We start from the raw sequence: 19,483 nt of genomic DNA, 5'->3' as shown, positions 1-19,483 counted from the left end.
TGTATATCTCATATATCAGAAAAAAAGATGCAACGAAATGTAAAGTTCAGATGTACGTAAAAGCACGAAAGATTAATAAGTTAATTTCGTTTTAATGACCGAATAACTGTCGAAAGTAGAAAGAGCGGAACGAAATGTAAAGTTCAGATCAACGTACGACCATGAAGGGTTAATAGATCGAGAAAGCTGACCCAGTGAATCGATGCCTTGTTTACACGTATTCGATGCGACCTACAGGGCACTGGTGCGACGTAGGTCGTGGCTTGACCCACACGCGGTTCGTGAATTCTCTTGGACGTCGGTGGCGACCGCGAGGCGGGATGTAGAGGAGCTTCGTTGGAGAGAGGCGATGCTCACACGTGCACCTCGGGGCATTCACGAGTTGGCAGTCGGCTGTTGAAACCCGCCCGGTGAATGCCTCTGCAGCCTCTCGTGCAAGGATTTTTACCGACCTTTCGATACATACCTATGGGGTTCGCGTACACGCACCAATTTCCAACCTACGTCAGAAAATATATAATTAGCGAACGCCCGCCGCTTCGAGAAAGGAGGAACACGATTGAAAACCAAGTGTGTGGTAAACGTCGGCGGCAGTGACGCGTGACACAGACGTCGAAGAAAGTGAAATGTGATTCTCCAGTGGACAGGAAGTTATAAGACGGATTCGGCCATTCGACAAGTTTCACTCGATTTTAGAGCTAACGTTTTTTACGTTTAACACAGACGCGCGTTCGAGAGAAATTCAGTGCAATTAAACCGGCGACACGCATCGGCGAGGACCTCGTACGAGACCGTTCGAGCGATCGAAATGCGTAGATTATGGTTCAACTAGACGGTTTGTGACGACTCGTTGTATTGGTAAATATTACGATACAAATAGCATCGGGAGATATTGCCATATTTATACCATGAAATTTGATTTATTATGAATCGGATTCATGTGTAAGAAGAATGTCTGATCTATTTACTAAAGAGACAGAATCATTAGCGATCTCGGTCGTTTGAGAGAAAACAAGTCGAACAGTACTACGGATAACAGTTCTAAGAAAGAAAGAAAGAAAGAAAGAAAGGCGTAAGAAATCGATTGCCTTAAACGGAGGAAAAATGCTCCCTGCGTCGGAATGAGCTCGTAATGCAGCGTAATAACGGTTTCAACGATTTTTCGCGTGTCAGTGGATCACTAGGTTTTCTAGCCATACCGTCTGGCTGGGTTTTTGCAAAAGTTCACACAGGTTCCGCTCGTCGTGTCATTCGTCATTCATCGATTAATCAATTCCTCTTTTAACACTTGCTACGAACAGTGTTTACTTTCTTCAGACAAATTGATTCGTCCAACTGTTCATTAGATTCTTATCGCTGTAAATCGGCATGGAACGATAAGACTTCTCGATTCGTTCCGCGTGGTACGTAGGCAATCGTGAATCGTTCGAAATTTCCATCGGGACGCCGTTATATCGATTTGAAAGAAATTTGCACGACGAAAGGTCTAATGTGCCACTGGATAAGATGAATGGCTGTGGACGTTCGCGACAGGACGCGTTTCGAAGCAACTCGTTCTTTTCCATCCGAGTGCGCCAACGGGGGCCGTACATGATGGCTATACACGAGCAACAAGTATGGGAATCGTCGAGCCACCGTCTACTGTGACACTAATGACGTTAACGACACGAAGATAATATGTCGCGTGAATCGTAGCAAGGACGCGTGTACCGGTATCAGTAACGAGACTATAATTGTACCCGTAGAGCGAATTACTCTAATTAATGGAGTCGTAATTAAGCGAAAATTAAGTTTCAACCGAGCACGATCCGAGGGTGCACGTGTAAGTGCATCGATGACATTATGCAATCAAGGTACTGTTCGCATATCACCCGATAGAAACGTACAAATAACGACATAGAAATCGCTTAAACGATCACGTGTTAAAGTCGTGGGGATAATTTATGGATTTGCATGTCGAGATATGTTAATAAAGTTACGAGGACGTGCTTTTAACGCTTCCGCCGATGGAGAAAGAAGGGTAGACACACGCAGCTAATTTATAAATGCACCCTTCGAGGGGTCAGCCAAGCCTGTAATTACGCAAGTACGAACACACGCTGATGGAGGCAAAGACAATGCAGGAGATAGCGTGATATCGGTGAGACATCGCGCGAGAAAAATTCCTCATTGTCCAAGGAATGTGGGCGTATCACGCAAGATATCTGATCGATAAGGAGAAAAATCTTGCGAGCAAAGAGGATTACAAAAAGCACTCTGTACGCGGTGCATATCGTCAATGTATCTCGTAGCGTTAAAACGAATTAAACTGAGGAAATAGAAGAGAATGGAACTGTAAACGAATGAAATAAAAAGAATAGAAGAAACTCTATAAAGGTATGAAATAAGAAGAAACTAGAAACAAGTGCTTTCTTACCTTACTTCGTATGATCGCAAATTGTGAAAGTTTATATTTATCGAAATTTCAAACCTTCTTTGAGAACTGATTAAAGCAATAAAAGTCAAGATAAATAAAGAAATACACGTCGAAAAATACTAACAACTGATAAAATGGGGAACACAAGATCGCAGCCTTGCCAACGAAGCAAGTCGCTTTACCTATTCTACCTTATCCATAGAACGTGGAGTATAGTAACTGATCATCGAAAGGAACATGGTCGCTCCGATGATGCCGATCGAGAATCTGATTTATCATCGAGGTGCAGCGGATGCAACACGTGTGATTATGGACAAGACAGTCTTACTTTCGACAGGTAAGTCAGTTTTCTACCATATCACGGATAATGAAGGAAAGTAAGGAATTGTATATAAATGCAAGGGAGGTATTTAACGAATTGTTTAGTGATTTATAGAAGAATATGACAACATTACTTAGAATTACAATTAAACCTTATTATCAGATTCTGTATAATATACAGGCGGTCATATCTTATAATTACAATATGAATATGTGCAATAATTGTTCAGTTTAATACAGAATTAAATGAAGTGTTTAGTATTGCAAGATAAACTTCAAGAAATATAACGACAACTATTTTAAATTATTGAACATATTTTTATTCAAGAACAATTACAAGATGAAAACCTATGTCGTCTTTGCCCATACAGAAATCAATGAGACTATTTAATAAATATCTAATAATAACAATAAATAATTTAACTGCAATCGCGATCGCAGCCAATCAGCTCGTATTATTCGCTATATAATTAATAATTGTATCACGTATAGTAATGCGATTAGTAATTATATATGAAATAATGTCAATTACCCGGGTCTCACCACGTGGAGGTTGCTGCGAGTGGAGATCCTCCATATCCACGATCCCATCCACCCTTCCTTTTACTCGAAAATTGACTAATTTTGTATTCAAAAGTTTAAGGAAATTCTTCTTTTGATGTGCGTTTGCAAAACGTTCAAACCACTGATCGTCGTACAAAAGGAACATCAAAAGAAACGTTTAAAAAACCAACGCGAACAGCTAAATCTGACAGTAAAAAATATAAAACTTATATACTACTACTACTATTTACTACTACTACTATTACTAAATAGTACTTTAATTATGCATGCATTTAACCCAAAACTAACCGCAAGCACTGAAAGCATCCTATTTGCTAATTTCAAGAAAACCTCTACTGAATTGATAATCTAATTTAATTTGCCTAGTAAAGACCCAAAGCTCTCATGAGTTCTAACTACACAAATATCTTAATATAATAAAGGGGCTGGGAGAAGGGGTATTTTATGAAATGATTCCTTCAAAGCGTATCGTATATTTATAGCTTGAAATACTTTGTTACCTCCTCTTCTCACTGTTTCTGTAGATATTTCTGAAACAAACTTGAATTTAAATCGATTAAAATAAAATATAAGCTCTATTGTATAAGCTCTACCTATGAGGGTCTAAAAGGGTCTTTATATGTAGAAACCTTCCTACCACGAACCTAGAGATCTCTTTAAACCTTACTCATCAGAAATCTAGAGGTCCTTTTATTTATCCTAAGTATCAGAATTTTCAACTGTTTTTCTACGAGTCTTAACTAGAAAAATTTGGAAGCCTATTTATAGGGATCCCATATAAAAGAAACCTATCTACACAAAAATTTAAATGTCATAAAGGGAAAGAACGGGAAATTGTTTGGAGCGTTGTGTGGGATACATGATATAATTGTTCTTCAGTCGATCTCACGATAAATCTTGAAACAGACACAAACCACAAAAAAGTTATTTTAATTTTATGAGATATATGTAATTAACTACCAATGATTAAACATTTCTTCATATTTGTTTCTTTTTTTAATATCTATTATTCCGTGTTTGAGTCGTTTGTTCATATGTATCTCTCAATAGTGATTAAAATTCCATATATATAATTTACACTTTCTACGAGTTAATAAATCTGGAACATACTTAATTATTGGATTAGTACTTAAAAAAAGAAAAAAGAAACATCTGAAAGAAGAACACAATAAATGTTCGCAACACTAATAACGGTCCAGCGCAGCCATATAAGAGGCTACTGGTGAAACTACATCTGGTGATGCAGGAGCAGGAACACGCTTCCAGTCGAAGATTGGGCATAATATAAGCGCAACGCTACTTTCAAAAACTCGATCATTTATCGACGCAACTCTAACTAGAAAACTAATTAAAACAATCGCGATTGAAGGTCACAACATTAATTCTTAAAACAAAAATAAAACTAATATCCATATATGAAAAAAAACTAGTTCAAATATTATACTATACTAGTACAAACTGCAATATTATAAAGTTAATGAAACGTTAATAATTTTAAATCTAATCTTAAATGAAGGAAAAATCTTAAAGGACACAAGAAAACATATGTATTACTCTTTTAGAAATTCTGGCAATTCATAATCAAAATTGCAAAAGAAAATCGCGATATCATAATTCGCAATTCTAAAGCAAACACGATTATCATTTTATCGCAACTTTAATTCAACCCGTAATTAATCTCTCGCGACACTAATAAGAAAAACCGCGATCTACCCAATGTGACGATGGACCGACATATACATCGGCCAAAAAAGAAAAGAAATAACTACTACTACTACTACTACAAATACTAAAAGCGAGCATAGTGACAAAGTAGTAACGAGAATGACTTTCCATGCTCTGGATGATCCAGAGGATGGAGAGTCATTGGTAGTTGCCCTCTTGAACGGCAGTTTGCCGGGCCTCTTCGGCTCACAGCCTCTTCTTTCTTCGGGCGCAATGCCCGCTGAAACTTAAATCTAGGCTCGAGTCTTTCTAATCGCAAAATAAAAAATAACTTATAAAGGTAAAATAAAAAGATAAAACGCGGATGCTATTCCCAGCGCACATGGACGACCAACGATCATAGCGACCGCTGTCCGTTCGCATGTGCAAGCTCGAGCAATAAACGTTCGTTTCGGAACCCACTCGCGACCACGACCGCGATATTCGAAAAATCGATAGGCAAGGCTCAAGACAAATGGTATGCTCCATTCGTGATGTCAGCTTCACCGTCAATTTTTCAAACCAAATTTCCTGAAACAGGTTGGACACGCGAAAACGCGCCTACCCGACGAAAGACTGTGCCAACCTGCCCGGTCCTACCTACTTATAGTTAACATTCATACCAGAAAATATGCTACCTATCCTATCCGGAAACCTCTATTTAAAACTGAAAAAAATGATAAAACAAGCATACCAACACATTCACTCCACGGTTCTCACACATAACCCGGGCGCAAAGGCCTACACTAGAGAGACGTCCCGGGACGCCTCCGACACCCGAGTTTGGCATACAACTTTCACACTCTAAAGTACGTACCATTTTCCTGAAATCGACTGACGATGGCTAGCGACCATTGCGTAAAAATATTCTATATATTTCAACTTTAATTATCTAGGTATATTTAAATTTCAATTTTAATTAAATACTCATAATCGTATATAATCATGTATATGTACATCATCTAAAGAAATAATTTGACTGGAATAGGTTGTCGTATTTTACTCAATGTAATTATCATTGTAGTTTAATACTGAGATTAGTAATATTAATATTTACATCCACTATACCTATTTACTAACAATGTTATTTCCAATGGTAATTGGATTCATATTTCCGAATCCATAACTATTTCAATATTATAATAAATAGCAAAAACGACGCAATTCCACGGCCTAACCACATACACACACACAGTGGAAAATACGTCGTGCACGATTCGCTAACGCAACGTCAGTCGCTGAAAAAATTGTTAAGCTTATAGACTACTCATCATGCCCATTGCCTTCCTCCCACCCAAGAAGCACCTGGGCACGTGAGTGAGATTCTGACAATGAACATGGAAGGGGTTAAACCTGAAAATCCTATGCTAAAAATATGATTAGCCTATCTATTATATTTTGTATCTAACGGGCTAATATTCTTTGATTTTACAATCCAATTTCATTTCAAATTTTAATAATTTTATACTTTATTTTACTTTATTATTTTAATGAACAATTAAACTATTAAACTGGAATGAAGGAAATTAACGAAGAATATACATATTTATTAAACATAAAATAAGATTCAATACAAGTAATATTTATATCAATGAATAACAATGGAGTCTAAATGAACTCTATTACTCGAAATATCCTCAGGCGATATCTTTATCAAAACATATCTTTGAAAACACAAAGGAACGTTAAAAACTTGTTTTGATTCTGAAATCTGCCTGTCGCGAAGTGTTTTCTTGCACGTGAAATTTGATAACATCCATCATAACGGACAGACAAAGTTAGATTTTCTGAATTTTATTGAAATTATACGGTGCATACTCAAGTAATAAAACTGCTCTATACCATCGTAAAGTAAAAATTAAAATAAATATCATTTATAATCTTTATCAGCGTTATAATCTCATAACATAATATATTATTATATTATTATCAACATTATATTACTTATACAAAATACTTTATATTGCAGTATGTAAATATCATACTTATACATATTATATATATTATCATCAACATTTAAAAACGCGGTGTGCAAGAAAACCTATCCTGAACTAATAAATAAAATATAGACAAAAAATGTTACTACTCACGGGCATAAATACCCGCGGTCACTATGCTCGTCAAAAATTCTACGTATACAACCAATCACCCGTGTCGATTCGGACCTTTCATCCTTCGACGTGATTGAGTGACCGGAGGAACATAAATACATGCGACTCACGGTTAGATGTGAAGAATATTGCCTTCGATGATGTTCTGATCCAAGGGAGTTCGTCATCAAGCCATCATCAAATTGGAATCGTCGAATTCAATGGAAGAAAACTGTAACAAAGCATAGAATATTTTAATTTATTCGTAATGACGGCGTTAATTACTTTAAAAGTTTGAAATGATAAAAGACTAATTTCTACTAAATAGACATTTTTTCTAATAATATTCAATTTAGGAATGAAAAGTTTACAAGTTGTCAGATTTTCAACCAAATTTTATTTTTTAATTAACAATAATTATCATGAAATATAAGAAATCGGCTTAAATAAAATGCAAAATAGATAGTTATTTACATTTTTGGTTTTTGAAACACCACTAGGTATTTTCCAGGGAACAGGAAGAAGGGGAAGAAGTGGCATACCTTTAACAAAATATGAATTATTATAATTTATTTTTAGAAATACTTAAATTGTTGTTAAGTTGTGAAAAAAATTTCACAAATAAAATATGAAACTCTATTCTAATAAACTATAATTAGAATAAAAATTAAAATTCTAATATAAAAATTTAAAACCAGATTTTAGTTTTTAATTAATAATAATTACAGCGAAATACAAAGAATAAAACTAACAAAATACAATGTGCAAAGATTCTTACATGTATAAATTTAAAACACAGCTACATTCTTCCCAAAGAAGAGGAAAAAATATGAAAGTTATGAAAAACCTGTAACAAAACATGTTAAATATTGTAAGATGTTCTTGAAAACGTACTTGTGATTGTTAGAAAACTTAAAACAATGAAAAATAAAACTCTATTCAAACGTCAAATTTTAATAATAAAAAGATTTGAAATTCTAATAAAGTTTAATTACTATATAAAAAGTGGAACTTTAACACAACAATGACAGACAGAAATTGAGTCTCTACCAATTTCTGAACGATATCAAACATTCTTATTGTGTATTTCAATAGCAAAATTTTAAGATTTTAGTTCGATAAATAAATTAAAATGCAGTGTACGAAAAACTTACATTCTTCAACTCCAGGAAAGGCTTTATCCTCTTGCGAGACCTGCGACTCTACTACCGAAAACGAATGTGTAACAAAAAAAAAAAAAAAAGAATAATGGACTATTGACGCGTCCGTTTAAGTCAAATGACAATCGGCGAACACACTGACTCTAATTTCGCGTCTGATTATTATAATTAAATTTAATGAAAGTTGTTATATTCTAAGTGAATATTAAATGTGATTTAACGCACCAAGCACTGACTCTACCAACCGCATTGCGCACGGTTACAAAAATATTCTGAAAGAAAAACCTTATAAGAGTTAAGGGATAGAGAGTCGAGTGTTTGTTTACGAAAATACTGCTTTTTTAGAACTACGAATTAATTATTATTTATTTACAATAGGTAGAATCATATATCATATCAAGGAACGAAAAAATACATAGAAATATCATACCAAGAATACGAAAGAAAATATATCGTTAGTTTATTTAAAATATTTTTCAAAGTATTTTTTATTATTGTCAAATGTGTATATATATGAATATTCCATAATACGATTGATTTGTGAAAATTACCCGCCAAATTGAACGTCCGCCATTACAGCTTCAAATACTTTATGCATTACGTGACTTCCTTTTAATGCAACATGGCGCACTTTTTCTGACCGTTAAACAAAGCTGCGCAATACAAAAAAAAAAGCGATGCGCAGAACCTGTTCAAACTTGTCTGTGATAGCGTAGTTTCTCGAATGTAATAGAATTTATTTAAAATGACGAAATTAATAGTCAATATTATATTATAGACAATTTACGAAGAATGAAACAAAATTTAAAAGTTATTTAAATTTCTTACTCAAATGAAACAAAATCGAGAAAATCTATGTCAAATTTATGTTAAATAATCTTTTCAACTTCTTCGGAAACATATTTTAATATATTCGAAAGAAAAATGTAATTCCCTTAATCTTGCATTTTTCATTTGGGTATTCTTAGTAAACCGTAAATTTAGAATTTGTTATAGTAGATATTAATTAAGTTAATATCACAAAATATTTATAATAAATGGAGTCAATTCCATAGTGAATAAATATTACCAATTGCCTAACTGAAAACAGGAAACGAACATATAAATACGTTTGCCTTCCTTAAAATAAATGAAATATTACCTCATTTCGACGAAAAATTATCAAATTTATCGTTAATCACCATGGCGTCCTTTTGACTTTCATCCCGTCCTTTCGAATTTCGCAGCACCTCTCTAATACTTTCAAGCTTCCCTCGGAATCAAATAATTGCAATCTGCGCAAACAAAGAACAAAATATTAATACAAATGTATAAAAAAAGCAAATTATTTGTCAATCAATTAATGATCAAGATCAAATTGTCTTTCGAAAACTCATTAAACGAACTACCGGCAAATCCAAAGCAACCGGAGCAACCAAAAAAACGATAAAAAATAAGATAACTAAATAATAGATTATGATAAAGTAATAAAGAAAAACGTACAATTAAGTGAAAATAATGATAGCGTGAATTTGAAGGTAGAAAAATGTCTATAAAAGTACGAAAGATATTTGTCGCGAAGTGACACGAATAAATGTACGTCTAATCTTTCTAATTGTCCATGCTTAACTGACTCCAGCACCGCGATTTATTCCGTGAATTTCGGCTGGCAAGGAGTGAGAGAGGGGGAAGGTCGCTAGTTAGATGCGTATGCACGAATAGGATTCGTCAAATTCCTGAAAAACCTATGCTCAAGGATATGTTTTCAACAATAAACATATTATGTCTCAAAAGTAAAAAGAAGAAAATAATATATTAGATTGAACACTGAGATGCACGTAGAAACTATAGAAAGTAAACACAAATGATCTAGTATTTTTTCGACGAACATAAATGAATCCGAGAAACTGATTAATAGATAGAAAGCTGAAGAAAGATAATTTTTAATTCAAAATAAAATAATATCTGGGCCGAAGGAATTATGATTAACTTATATTTTGTACATACATATGTATACAGACGAGCCTACATATACATATTTATTATTCCCTTATTGATATTTCATCCGTATGAAAATTTTTTATTAATTATTTGTTACTCATAAATTATTATGAATTATTAACGCTATTGTTAATCTGACGATTATAATCAATTATTCGTATAAATGTTATAAGTGCTAAATGTTTTAAGACTTTTTCATATGTTATTTGTATGGCAACTTTCATCAATTATGTGTATGTTCTTTATACTTGCTGTTATTATTCATAAATGTTTTAAGACATTGAAAATTCTTTTATCATCACTTTTTATTATTTTCGATCGAGATAGAACAAAATAAAATGTGATTTTAATGTGAAGTAAGGTTATAATATTGACAAGTAAGATTAAAATAAAATCTTTCTAACCTTTTTAGAAACTTTTATTGTATACATTATACAAAACATTTTGAAATCTCACTAGCATTGTAACGAGATACGACTATCGCAATTAATAATCAGTGATTGGTAAAAGTTGAAACAGATCTGATAACGTATGTAAAAATTACAAGATGTTTATTGAAAACACTACACTTCGCAAAAATCATCACGTATTTGAACAGTTAATTATTCAGTACATTAATGAACTATGATATACACACACCAATTATGAGATCATCTTTGGCACTAATTTTGCATTTAAAACTAATGTTCACGTTGTGTACTATTTTTTCACTAAGTATACGTTTTGCAGTAAATGTCTCGTATATTTTCAAGTTGATTCCAGATTTTACTATTATCATCACGATTGTCGTGTCTCATTACTGTGCCAACGAATTTTCAAGAAGTTTCATACAATGAACATAATATATTCTATATTCATACAAAAGTTCCTATAGTAAGTTTGAATACTTTCGTGTACCATCGTATCTCGTTAGTCACAGTTCGATGTACGAAAAAAAAAAAAAAAACAAAATGGAAAGCAAAAACAAAAGAGGAAAAGGAAAAGAAAGATAAGAAAAGAATTATTAGGGATATGAAAGAAATATAATGACAGGAAGAGGAGAGGAAGAATGAATTCAACAGGTACAAAAAGGAAAAGAAAGATGAAAGGAGACAAAATGAGGAAAGAGATGAAACAAAGAGACAAAAGAAAGGGGAAGCAAATTACATACACATAATTATATCATTAATCATAATTAATAGTTAATCATATACACGTAAATTAATATATACAGTTTGATATGCAAAGTTTCGTATGTCACATTTTTGCTGAACTTCCTTACCATCTAAGTGTCAGTCCCAATGTTACCGATTCAAGAATAGATAAGATTGCAATATTTAGAGTGAGTAGAATTGAAACTAGATTGTAGTATAACATTACAAACAAGATATAAAACAAGATACCTTATATATAATCGTAAGCAAAATCTATAGTTTCGTACTTCTATAATACTTATTTACTGCACTTAAGTACAGTACATATTTTGTCTGTAGTGCCACTTCATTTATAATACAATGATGGACATCTTTACATTCGTCCACTTATTCGCACGACTATAATTGATATTTGAATATTATGGTAGCGTCTCTTTCATCGTTCAAAATTACGTAATTCTCACCTACGTATCTCTGTTCCCGCCAAATCAAAGTCGTGGTAACATCCGCCACCTTGTGGCCATATTCAGTATTAAACTAATGCATTCGCTAATTCGAAGATCAAGTTAAAAATTCGTTTCTGTTGAACGTTCATCTGATTATTCAGAAATTCCTACTTCGTCATCGTGTTCTAGCGTTTAATATGTTGTAAGTACAACAATAATACACAATAAAGGTATAAAGCTATTTCAAAAGATGTTCTTTCAATTCGATATCTATAATAGCTCGATATTCATACTTTTTCAAATTTTACGATCGCCATCTTTTTATATTCTCAAGTACACATCACAGAATGAGAATAAATGTGATCGAAAGCGACGTTAAAAATCAGTTTAATACAGCAGTTAGTTCTTGTTCGTGAATTGAGTCTCTGCGATAACACTCATGCAATAACCGTTGCAATCGTTTTACGTCCGTGACGAAGATTACCTATTCGAAAAGCTAGATCTACCATTCAGTGTCTGTTTCGTGCTTATTTTACATGCATATATGGTAAGAAAACGACTGAATATCGACCACATACTCTTCACGTTTGTCCTTTCTGCCCCTCTACGTGACGCATCACAGGATAAACTGAAACCTGGCTTACATTACGAACAGGTGGAGGCGCCGGTGTCAGTAAACCTCCGGTCGTCTTAAAGAGCGGATCGCGTCAACGAATGTCTCTTCCTTCACGAGACCCCGGTGAACGAAAGTCGTGCCAGTTGCATTCGATTTCAACAATGAAAATTAATTTTCATCTGCATCGTGCTAGTTCGTGAATAAATTTTATTTCACGTGCGCTTCGAACCATGCATCGGGAAGGTTGAACGTGGATCACGTGTGACTCATAGGAAATTCAGGTAACCTCTTTGCATTCTGCATTTTGTATTTTTATTGAATCCGATTCTGTGCGATAATCGAAAGGTAGACCATCGTGGAAATTTTGGAAATTGGACGTGGTGAAATGTCTGTGAGGACAGGTTTGCTTAGAAACTTCTATTTAAAAATTAGTTGTTATGTTTGATACATAGTACCGATAAGACATGTTATCCAAGATGTCTTGATGCACGCGAACATAGGACGTTAATGTCCTTTATTTTTCGACCATTTCCCGAAGATGACGACGACAGGATCTCGTTTGAACTTCCTCGCTTCGTCCCTTTAAGGAAACGCCGGTTCTGGATCTCTCCGACTCTGACGATCCTTCTAATGCATTTTCGACCGTGAAAAAAACCTTAACGAGTCGTGCAATTTCATTCACACACGGTCGACTGTAAAAAGGAAACACGCAAACCACTACGAATCAGGCAACTAGTCTTTACACACATACGCACACCTGACGAAGAGCTGCTGCTGCTAATAAACCAGCGCACGAGAACGCGTCTATGTTCACCGTGAAAAAGACCGATGATCGTTAGTTTTGTGCCAATTACGGCAATTATAAAATACCGCGTCTTTTTTCTTAATGCAAAATCACTCGGCACGTTTTCTCGCCAATGATTACACCGACGTTATTATATTCTGCTCTTTGTTGCATACACAATCATGAAACATGCTGGAATACTATTGTTCTCCTGAATGAAAACCCTTGCACGGCGGAACGAGTCTATTCGAAAAACAAGCCGTGGAATCGGGACTATTATTCTTTCACCATCTATTCGCGATGAATAATAATTATGAAACGTGTCCGTGGGACAATGGAAACTTGGGCAAATCGACGAAAGAGAATTACGAGTCTCTGAGGCGAGGCCTTAAACGCTGCTAAATTCCTGGCTCCGATTCAATTAACGCTGTCGCGGTATCTTTGTGGCAATTACTTTCTTTGTTAGCCGTGGATCGGTGCCTAATAACTCAGGGTACGGCTGTTACATAACCGCGTGGGTGTGCACATGCAGAAGTCGTGCGAACCACTAACGCGAACTCGAGTAATTATTTAGGCAGGGAGAAATTAATGATACGGGAGTAGTCAGGCATAATAAATTAGGCGTTTCTTACGTGATCGTTCTCCTCCTTGCGGCACAGGGCGGAGAACATTCACCTCTCAATGTTCACCAATCAATCACGTCACGGTGAAAGAATCGTGTCACGGACATTTCATGTACGAATCGATCCTCCTAATAGATATCTTATCTTAACGAAAACAAATTGTCTAGACGGAGAAAAAGAAACAGATATTCGTGTTTCACTAGCAACATTATGAGATTCTGTAACTTTAATATAGCGAGTAGCAACCTGGAAATGATCAGGATACACGTGTACGGTTCAACATCCTTTTCCACGTGGAATAAAGTGACCGATAATGAGAACGACTGCCATTCCGGATTTAAGTAAATCAGCCGCTCGATGTCCATCCTGGATACATAACGGTGCTTGGTTTCGTGCCCATAGATTCTCCGTTTCAACGTAATGATTTTATTGGCCGGCATACGCACCAATTTACGTAAATACGCACCGACCACTTTTTCTCCTCCGTGCTCGTGCAGCTGTAGTTTCACGGACCACGAGGAGGACTCCTTTGACGGTCACTCGTTAAACGTAACTTGTAACTTGGTACCAATTTACGATGTACGGAGCGATTTAATGCCCTCGGATACTAATAAACAGATTCTACCACCAACATACGTTATACCGAGCTAATCATAAAACGTACAGTTTCCATCATGCCACGTCTTTCGTGTAGCAGAACGATCGATAAAAGAGGGAAGCTTGTAAAATAGAGCAAATAGAATTTAAATCCCGGAAAAGGGTTGAAACTAGAAACTCGTCCGATCGGTCCTATTCTATATTTATTTAACATATGTTAATACGTAGATCAGGTCGGGGTTGCAAACTGTTACACTGTTGCTAATGAATGAATGTTAATCGTCCCCTTTGTAATTACAGATACAGGAACGGAAGATAGCTATCATACGGATTAAACGATCGTAGAAAGTGGTAACGAGAGTATCTTATTTGCGGAGAGACGTATCACATCTCTAATTGCTATCTTCTTTATCCGACAGAGTGAAATTGAAATATGAATATTAAAATTCATGGTATACATTCCTTCAAGTGTTATTAGAGATTGAAAGTACAAATCGTTTCAACACGCTGATCGTACGAATACACTTTTCACGATACTCGATGCTAATAAGTAAAAGATAAACGAGTAATGAATATTTTGGAAACGTCGGATTGTTTCCATGAGAACTTCCGCTACACCGTATGTTAGCACCGTATGTTACCAGTGTAATATTAATGGAGATAGGCTGAAGAAACACGATTCTTTTACCACATCGGAGAGAATAAGTTGCTCGTTAATTCCTGCGGACGTTAGCCAAAGCAAAACGTAAAGAAATACAGCGATGCTCTTCCAATTTTAATGAGAACGATAAGACAAGTTCAAAACACGTTTTACTTTTAATTGCATGCAGTCGCATTGATTAAATTTCTGGTATACGAACGGTTGCACACACACGCACGTATATCTGGGGAATCGCGTTTAGAAAAAAGTACGAGCGCGCTGATTCAGATCGGAGGTGATAGGACAAATACGAACTTTAATCAAAGCGACTAAACAAGTTCCACTAAAAGCACTTGTAAAAAAAAAACCAAGAGAAAGAAACCACTCTATTAAAATACTGCTCTACGCACAACGCAATCGAGATCTAGGAATGTAAATTACTCGAGTCGAGTTAATGAACACGCATCAATTATATTTATAATAATCCGGATATGAAATAACGGGTGTAACGATGATAAATTTCTGTATATGATTCCGAGGCAAGATTACAATCAGTTTTCTGGGGTACTTGAACTTTACGCATTCGCACGGCCGTTAAATTGTCGATAATTAAATCTAGGGGAATTTTTAATTTTTATCGAACTTTCTAAAATGTACTCATTTGTATTATCAAACACTTGCATCCTCATCAGATGCGGTTGCATAAATTTCCGTTTTTCAAGCGTGTCTCTTTAAATTGATAGTTTCCTCGCATTCCGCGTTGGAAAGTAGTTCAGGGACATCTCGGCGCTAGCGAGCGTATTTCAGCTTGTTTAATTCTCGGCGTTTAACTATCCGAAACGGTATCATTCGACGAGTCCGATCACTTTCCCGTAACATCAAGAAATTACCGATTAAATTGTTAGAAACTAATATGGTACGTGCGCACGCGATGATACGCCAAACAAATGCGACTGTCATCCTTGGGAGATTACCCGAGCAGTAAGACTAAAAATTAAAATATATAGACCGTGACGATTGGAGAAGCCGGCCGGCACGCGACAATTTCTTTCTCTATTCTTTGCCACGGCGGCCGCGTAAAAGTTTCACCATGGTGCTGTTCTTCGAGGAAAGTTAATAAGAAAGTTCCTTCTCGTTAATTGCCGCGACAAAACGCGTTCGCCTCGGCTCTTAAACGCGGTTGTGCCATTCGAATGGCACGTCTCACTTCGTGTCCCTTGCCGTTAACACGATGAATGATCGACCGGCTAAAATGACTGAAATCGTAAATCGATCTGTCCGAGGATGATTGAAAATGGTAATCGGTAACGTTTTTCCGGGCGTAATCAGTTGACGTGATAAATGGTGAGATATTTATTATCGTGAAAGCGCCTCTCATTGATCCAACGTGGTACATTTCTTTTTCCTCTTCCTCTTCTTCCTGTTCATGCACGTCGTCTTATTCTCTTTTCTTCTTCCGTTGCTAGTAGCAGCAGGTACTGGCGTATCTGCAACAAGTTCCCAGATGATCTAAACGTTGAAAATATAGAAGATACGGTAACCATAAATTAGTCGATTGACTGAAAGAAATGTGAGAAACGCGGCGATTTACGCGTAAACTTACCTGCTACGAGCATAATACAACGATACCACTATTATCGTCGTCATCGCCGTAATCATTATCGTGATTATCATCCGTTAATTACCGGCGTCCAATTACCTGCCACATCTTTACATTTTTTTTCTCTCACCCAGGGACGCTTATTTTCGATTCCGTTCACCGTTACCGTTTCAAGCTAGAGCAGCCTCAGATCCATTATTAAACATACGCGAACCATTTATTTCCGTATTTCCACCCACACTGCGATATATCACCGAGAAACAGGGACAGTCGGATTAATTAGATGAAAGTCGCGAACAAAACCGACTTTCCATCGCGACGTCTGTCCGTCAACTGGAAACATTTAATTAACCGGAATTATTTTAACGACTCTTAATTGTCTTCTATGCAGATCTGCGATGTTTAACCGACGTGCGTCCGCTCGAGTGATTCATTAACTACATCGATGAAGCATTTTCTTCGTTGATGGATTAAGTAGTCTCTTATACATACTACTCTATCCAAGTAATTCCAGTCACGTTGCTCAAGAGGAAAGAAAATATCGAACGAGCCTGTCACGGTTCTAAACGATTCTTCGAGCTTCCCTCCTCAGTTTTTCCACGCGAAACAATGTCGATAGACGTGAAAATAGAGCGTGTAATCGCTATGAATGTTAGAAAGAGCAGCGTCCTAAATGTGTACGTTGTTGCTGGTTGAACGAATAATCAAAGTATCTGGTTTTTGTTGCATCAATGTAAAATGTAAGCGGATCGACGCCATGGACCACGGTAGAGGTTCTCCGTTTTTACGAGACGTTATTTATCCAGCGGCTTCCGGAAGCATTTGAGAGGATTCTCAAGGCGAAAGAAACGGACGATGATCGGTTTGCTGTAACAGAGCAAACGGTCTGCGAACGGTCCATTAAATCGTCCCGCGAACGATCGGAAACCGGCAACGAGGTAATGATCTGTTCACGCTAGCTAGTTGCTACTGTGCCAACGATTCATTGTAGAAGCTGTTACGCTACAATGACAACCAGATTAGTTTCGTTTATCATTCGCTTAAGCTTTAGATTCGGCACTTTTTAGTAATGAAAAATTATACTTTGCCATATTTTGTCAGAGATCGATCGATGTCCGATCAATCTTCCAACGACTTTTTCTCCTGAGATTCAAAGTATGAAATACTCTGAGATTCTGATGGCTCAAGCTTCGGATAGTTATCTTTCCTCTGACAACTATTTCTTCCACTGCATCTTCCGAGAGCAGGATCTTCTCTATAACGAAATACCTATAAATCACTCTAGGCTACCTTTTCACGCGATCACGGTGCGTATATGTCGTTTCCTAGTGGTCCATGTAAACACGTCACGTAGTTAAGAGCACGTGTAGCAATGCCGTGGCCCTCGTCCTGCATGGGAAATGAGGCTGGCGTGCCTGAATTTCAGCCGATCGAACGTGAATTTCTGCGAGCGCGCACGACTTCCTCTCGCGCATTCCATGCCCGTTACACACGGCGACTCTGCATTCCAACCACGGAGTTCCTAAAGCCTCGTTCACAGTGTGCATAGGCTGGCCAAGCCATGCACAGTCGATGTAGCCGTGACTTCGCGTTCCTTTGTCTGTTGGCCAGAACAAAGACACACTCGCGCCGGCGGAAGTGTCGATTTTGTACGCGAAATCGTTTCCCCTTGTCCCAGGGAAACGTTCTCACGACCCGCCGTGATTCGTTACGCCACGACAAATGCAGTCATTTGATGTTCTCTAGTCTTATTGTCAGACTTGGAAACTAGCCAAGAAAGTAGCTACGTATTAGTGTTTTAATGTCTGAGGCAAACGAACGATAGAATGTTGTTGGGATTTTGTATGACACTGAAGGAATATCGTGATTTAATAGCTAAAGCGGCAATAGATAAAGCGACATTGAGCCGAGTAACGTGAAATTATTATGATCTTCGACAGCGACACTCTATCTCAATATTACGTAATGAGTTAGAAATCGTTTTTGCGGATGTTAAGTGAACAGATATTTTTCAGTGGGATAGTGGGGGCGTTAAAATCAATGATTTTCTCTATACATTTGCCTCTAACTGATAGAAAATTAGAATGTGGAAGTTATGAAATGTTCTCAATTAAGACCATTCCATTTTTCAAGTATACGTAAGAGAAGATATATCGCATTTACTTACCAGTCAATGATACTGTTCTTTATTTCAAGGATCGGGTTTTTTAACGAAACTTCAAACGTCGAAAATTAATTGCCAACGTGACCTCCTATTTATCAACATCGCCCCGCGTAAAAACAACGAAAATATATCAAAAGGCATCATACCTAATCGTTATATCCATCTATGATCTCTGTCACACAGAGTCAAGAACTTCTTTAAAATTTTCAACGAACTTCTCGACTCACGTCTTCTCTCAGATTTCTTCCATGCAAGCAAGTATAATCGCGCAAGAAGCGCGAGCCGTGGACAGGTCGCCGCGGGAACAAACGTTCGCCGCGGCAAAACGCAAGGAATCGAAGCACGTAACGGTGCAACAGCGATACGAAACCCGGGGAACGTTTTATAAGGTGCTGTAAATTAGATTTCTCTTGGTCCCGAGTGTCAAACGTCACTTTAGGTTCGTACTGTTCTTATTTGTTCTTCTCTTTTTCGATCTTCTTCCGTTCGCCAGACGACACAGTGGTGCACGTGTGCCCGTGTAAAGGATACAGTTATGCGTTTCACGGCGAGAGGGAAAGATGGGACCTCGGCAGACGAAGGATCCGTTTTATAACTAGAGATTCATAACGGCACACGACCTCACAATGGACACTAGCTGCCAGG

At 36.7% G+C, this 19,483-nt stretch overlaps 1 protein-coding gene across 2 annotated transcripts in view; it reads left to right on the top strand.

Annotated features, from left to right (window-relative positions):
• Positions 1-347: 347 nt before the first annotated feature.
• mwh (multiple wing hairs) overlaps positions 348-19,483 on the top strand; it is a 50,911-nt gene continuing 31,775 nt past the window's right edge. The window contains exon 1 of one of the 2 annotated variants that reach the window (XM_069126724.1): positions 348-2,753. In XM_069126724.1, coding sequence (XP_068982825.1) covers positions 2,551-2,753 — 203 coding nt within the window. In that variant the 5' untranslated portion in view covers positions 348-2,550. Of the gene's footprint in view, positions 2,754-12,496; positions 12,712-19,483 lie in introns of those variants that run through there. The other variant, XM_069126725.1, reaches the window with a different exon arrangement.

Source organism: Bombus flavifrons, chromosome 14 (assembly GCF_040668555.2).
Source record: "Bombus flavifrons isolate JBK064 chromosome 14, iyBomFlav1_principal, whole genome shotgun sequence".
In the NCBI taxonomy this organism is placed as follows: Eukaryota; Metazoa; Arthropoda; class Insecta; order Hymenoptera; family Apidae; genus Bombus; species Bombus flavifrons.
This window is presented reverse-complemented; position numbering and strand designations above follow the sequence as displayed.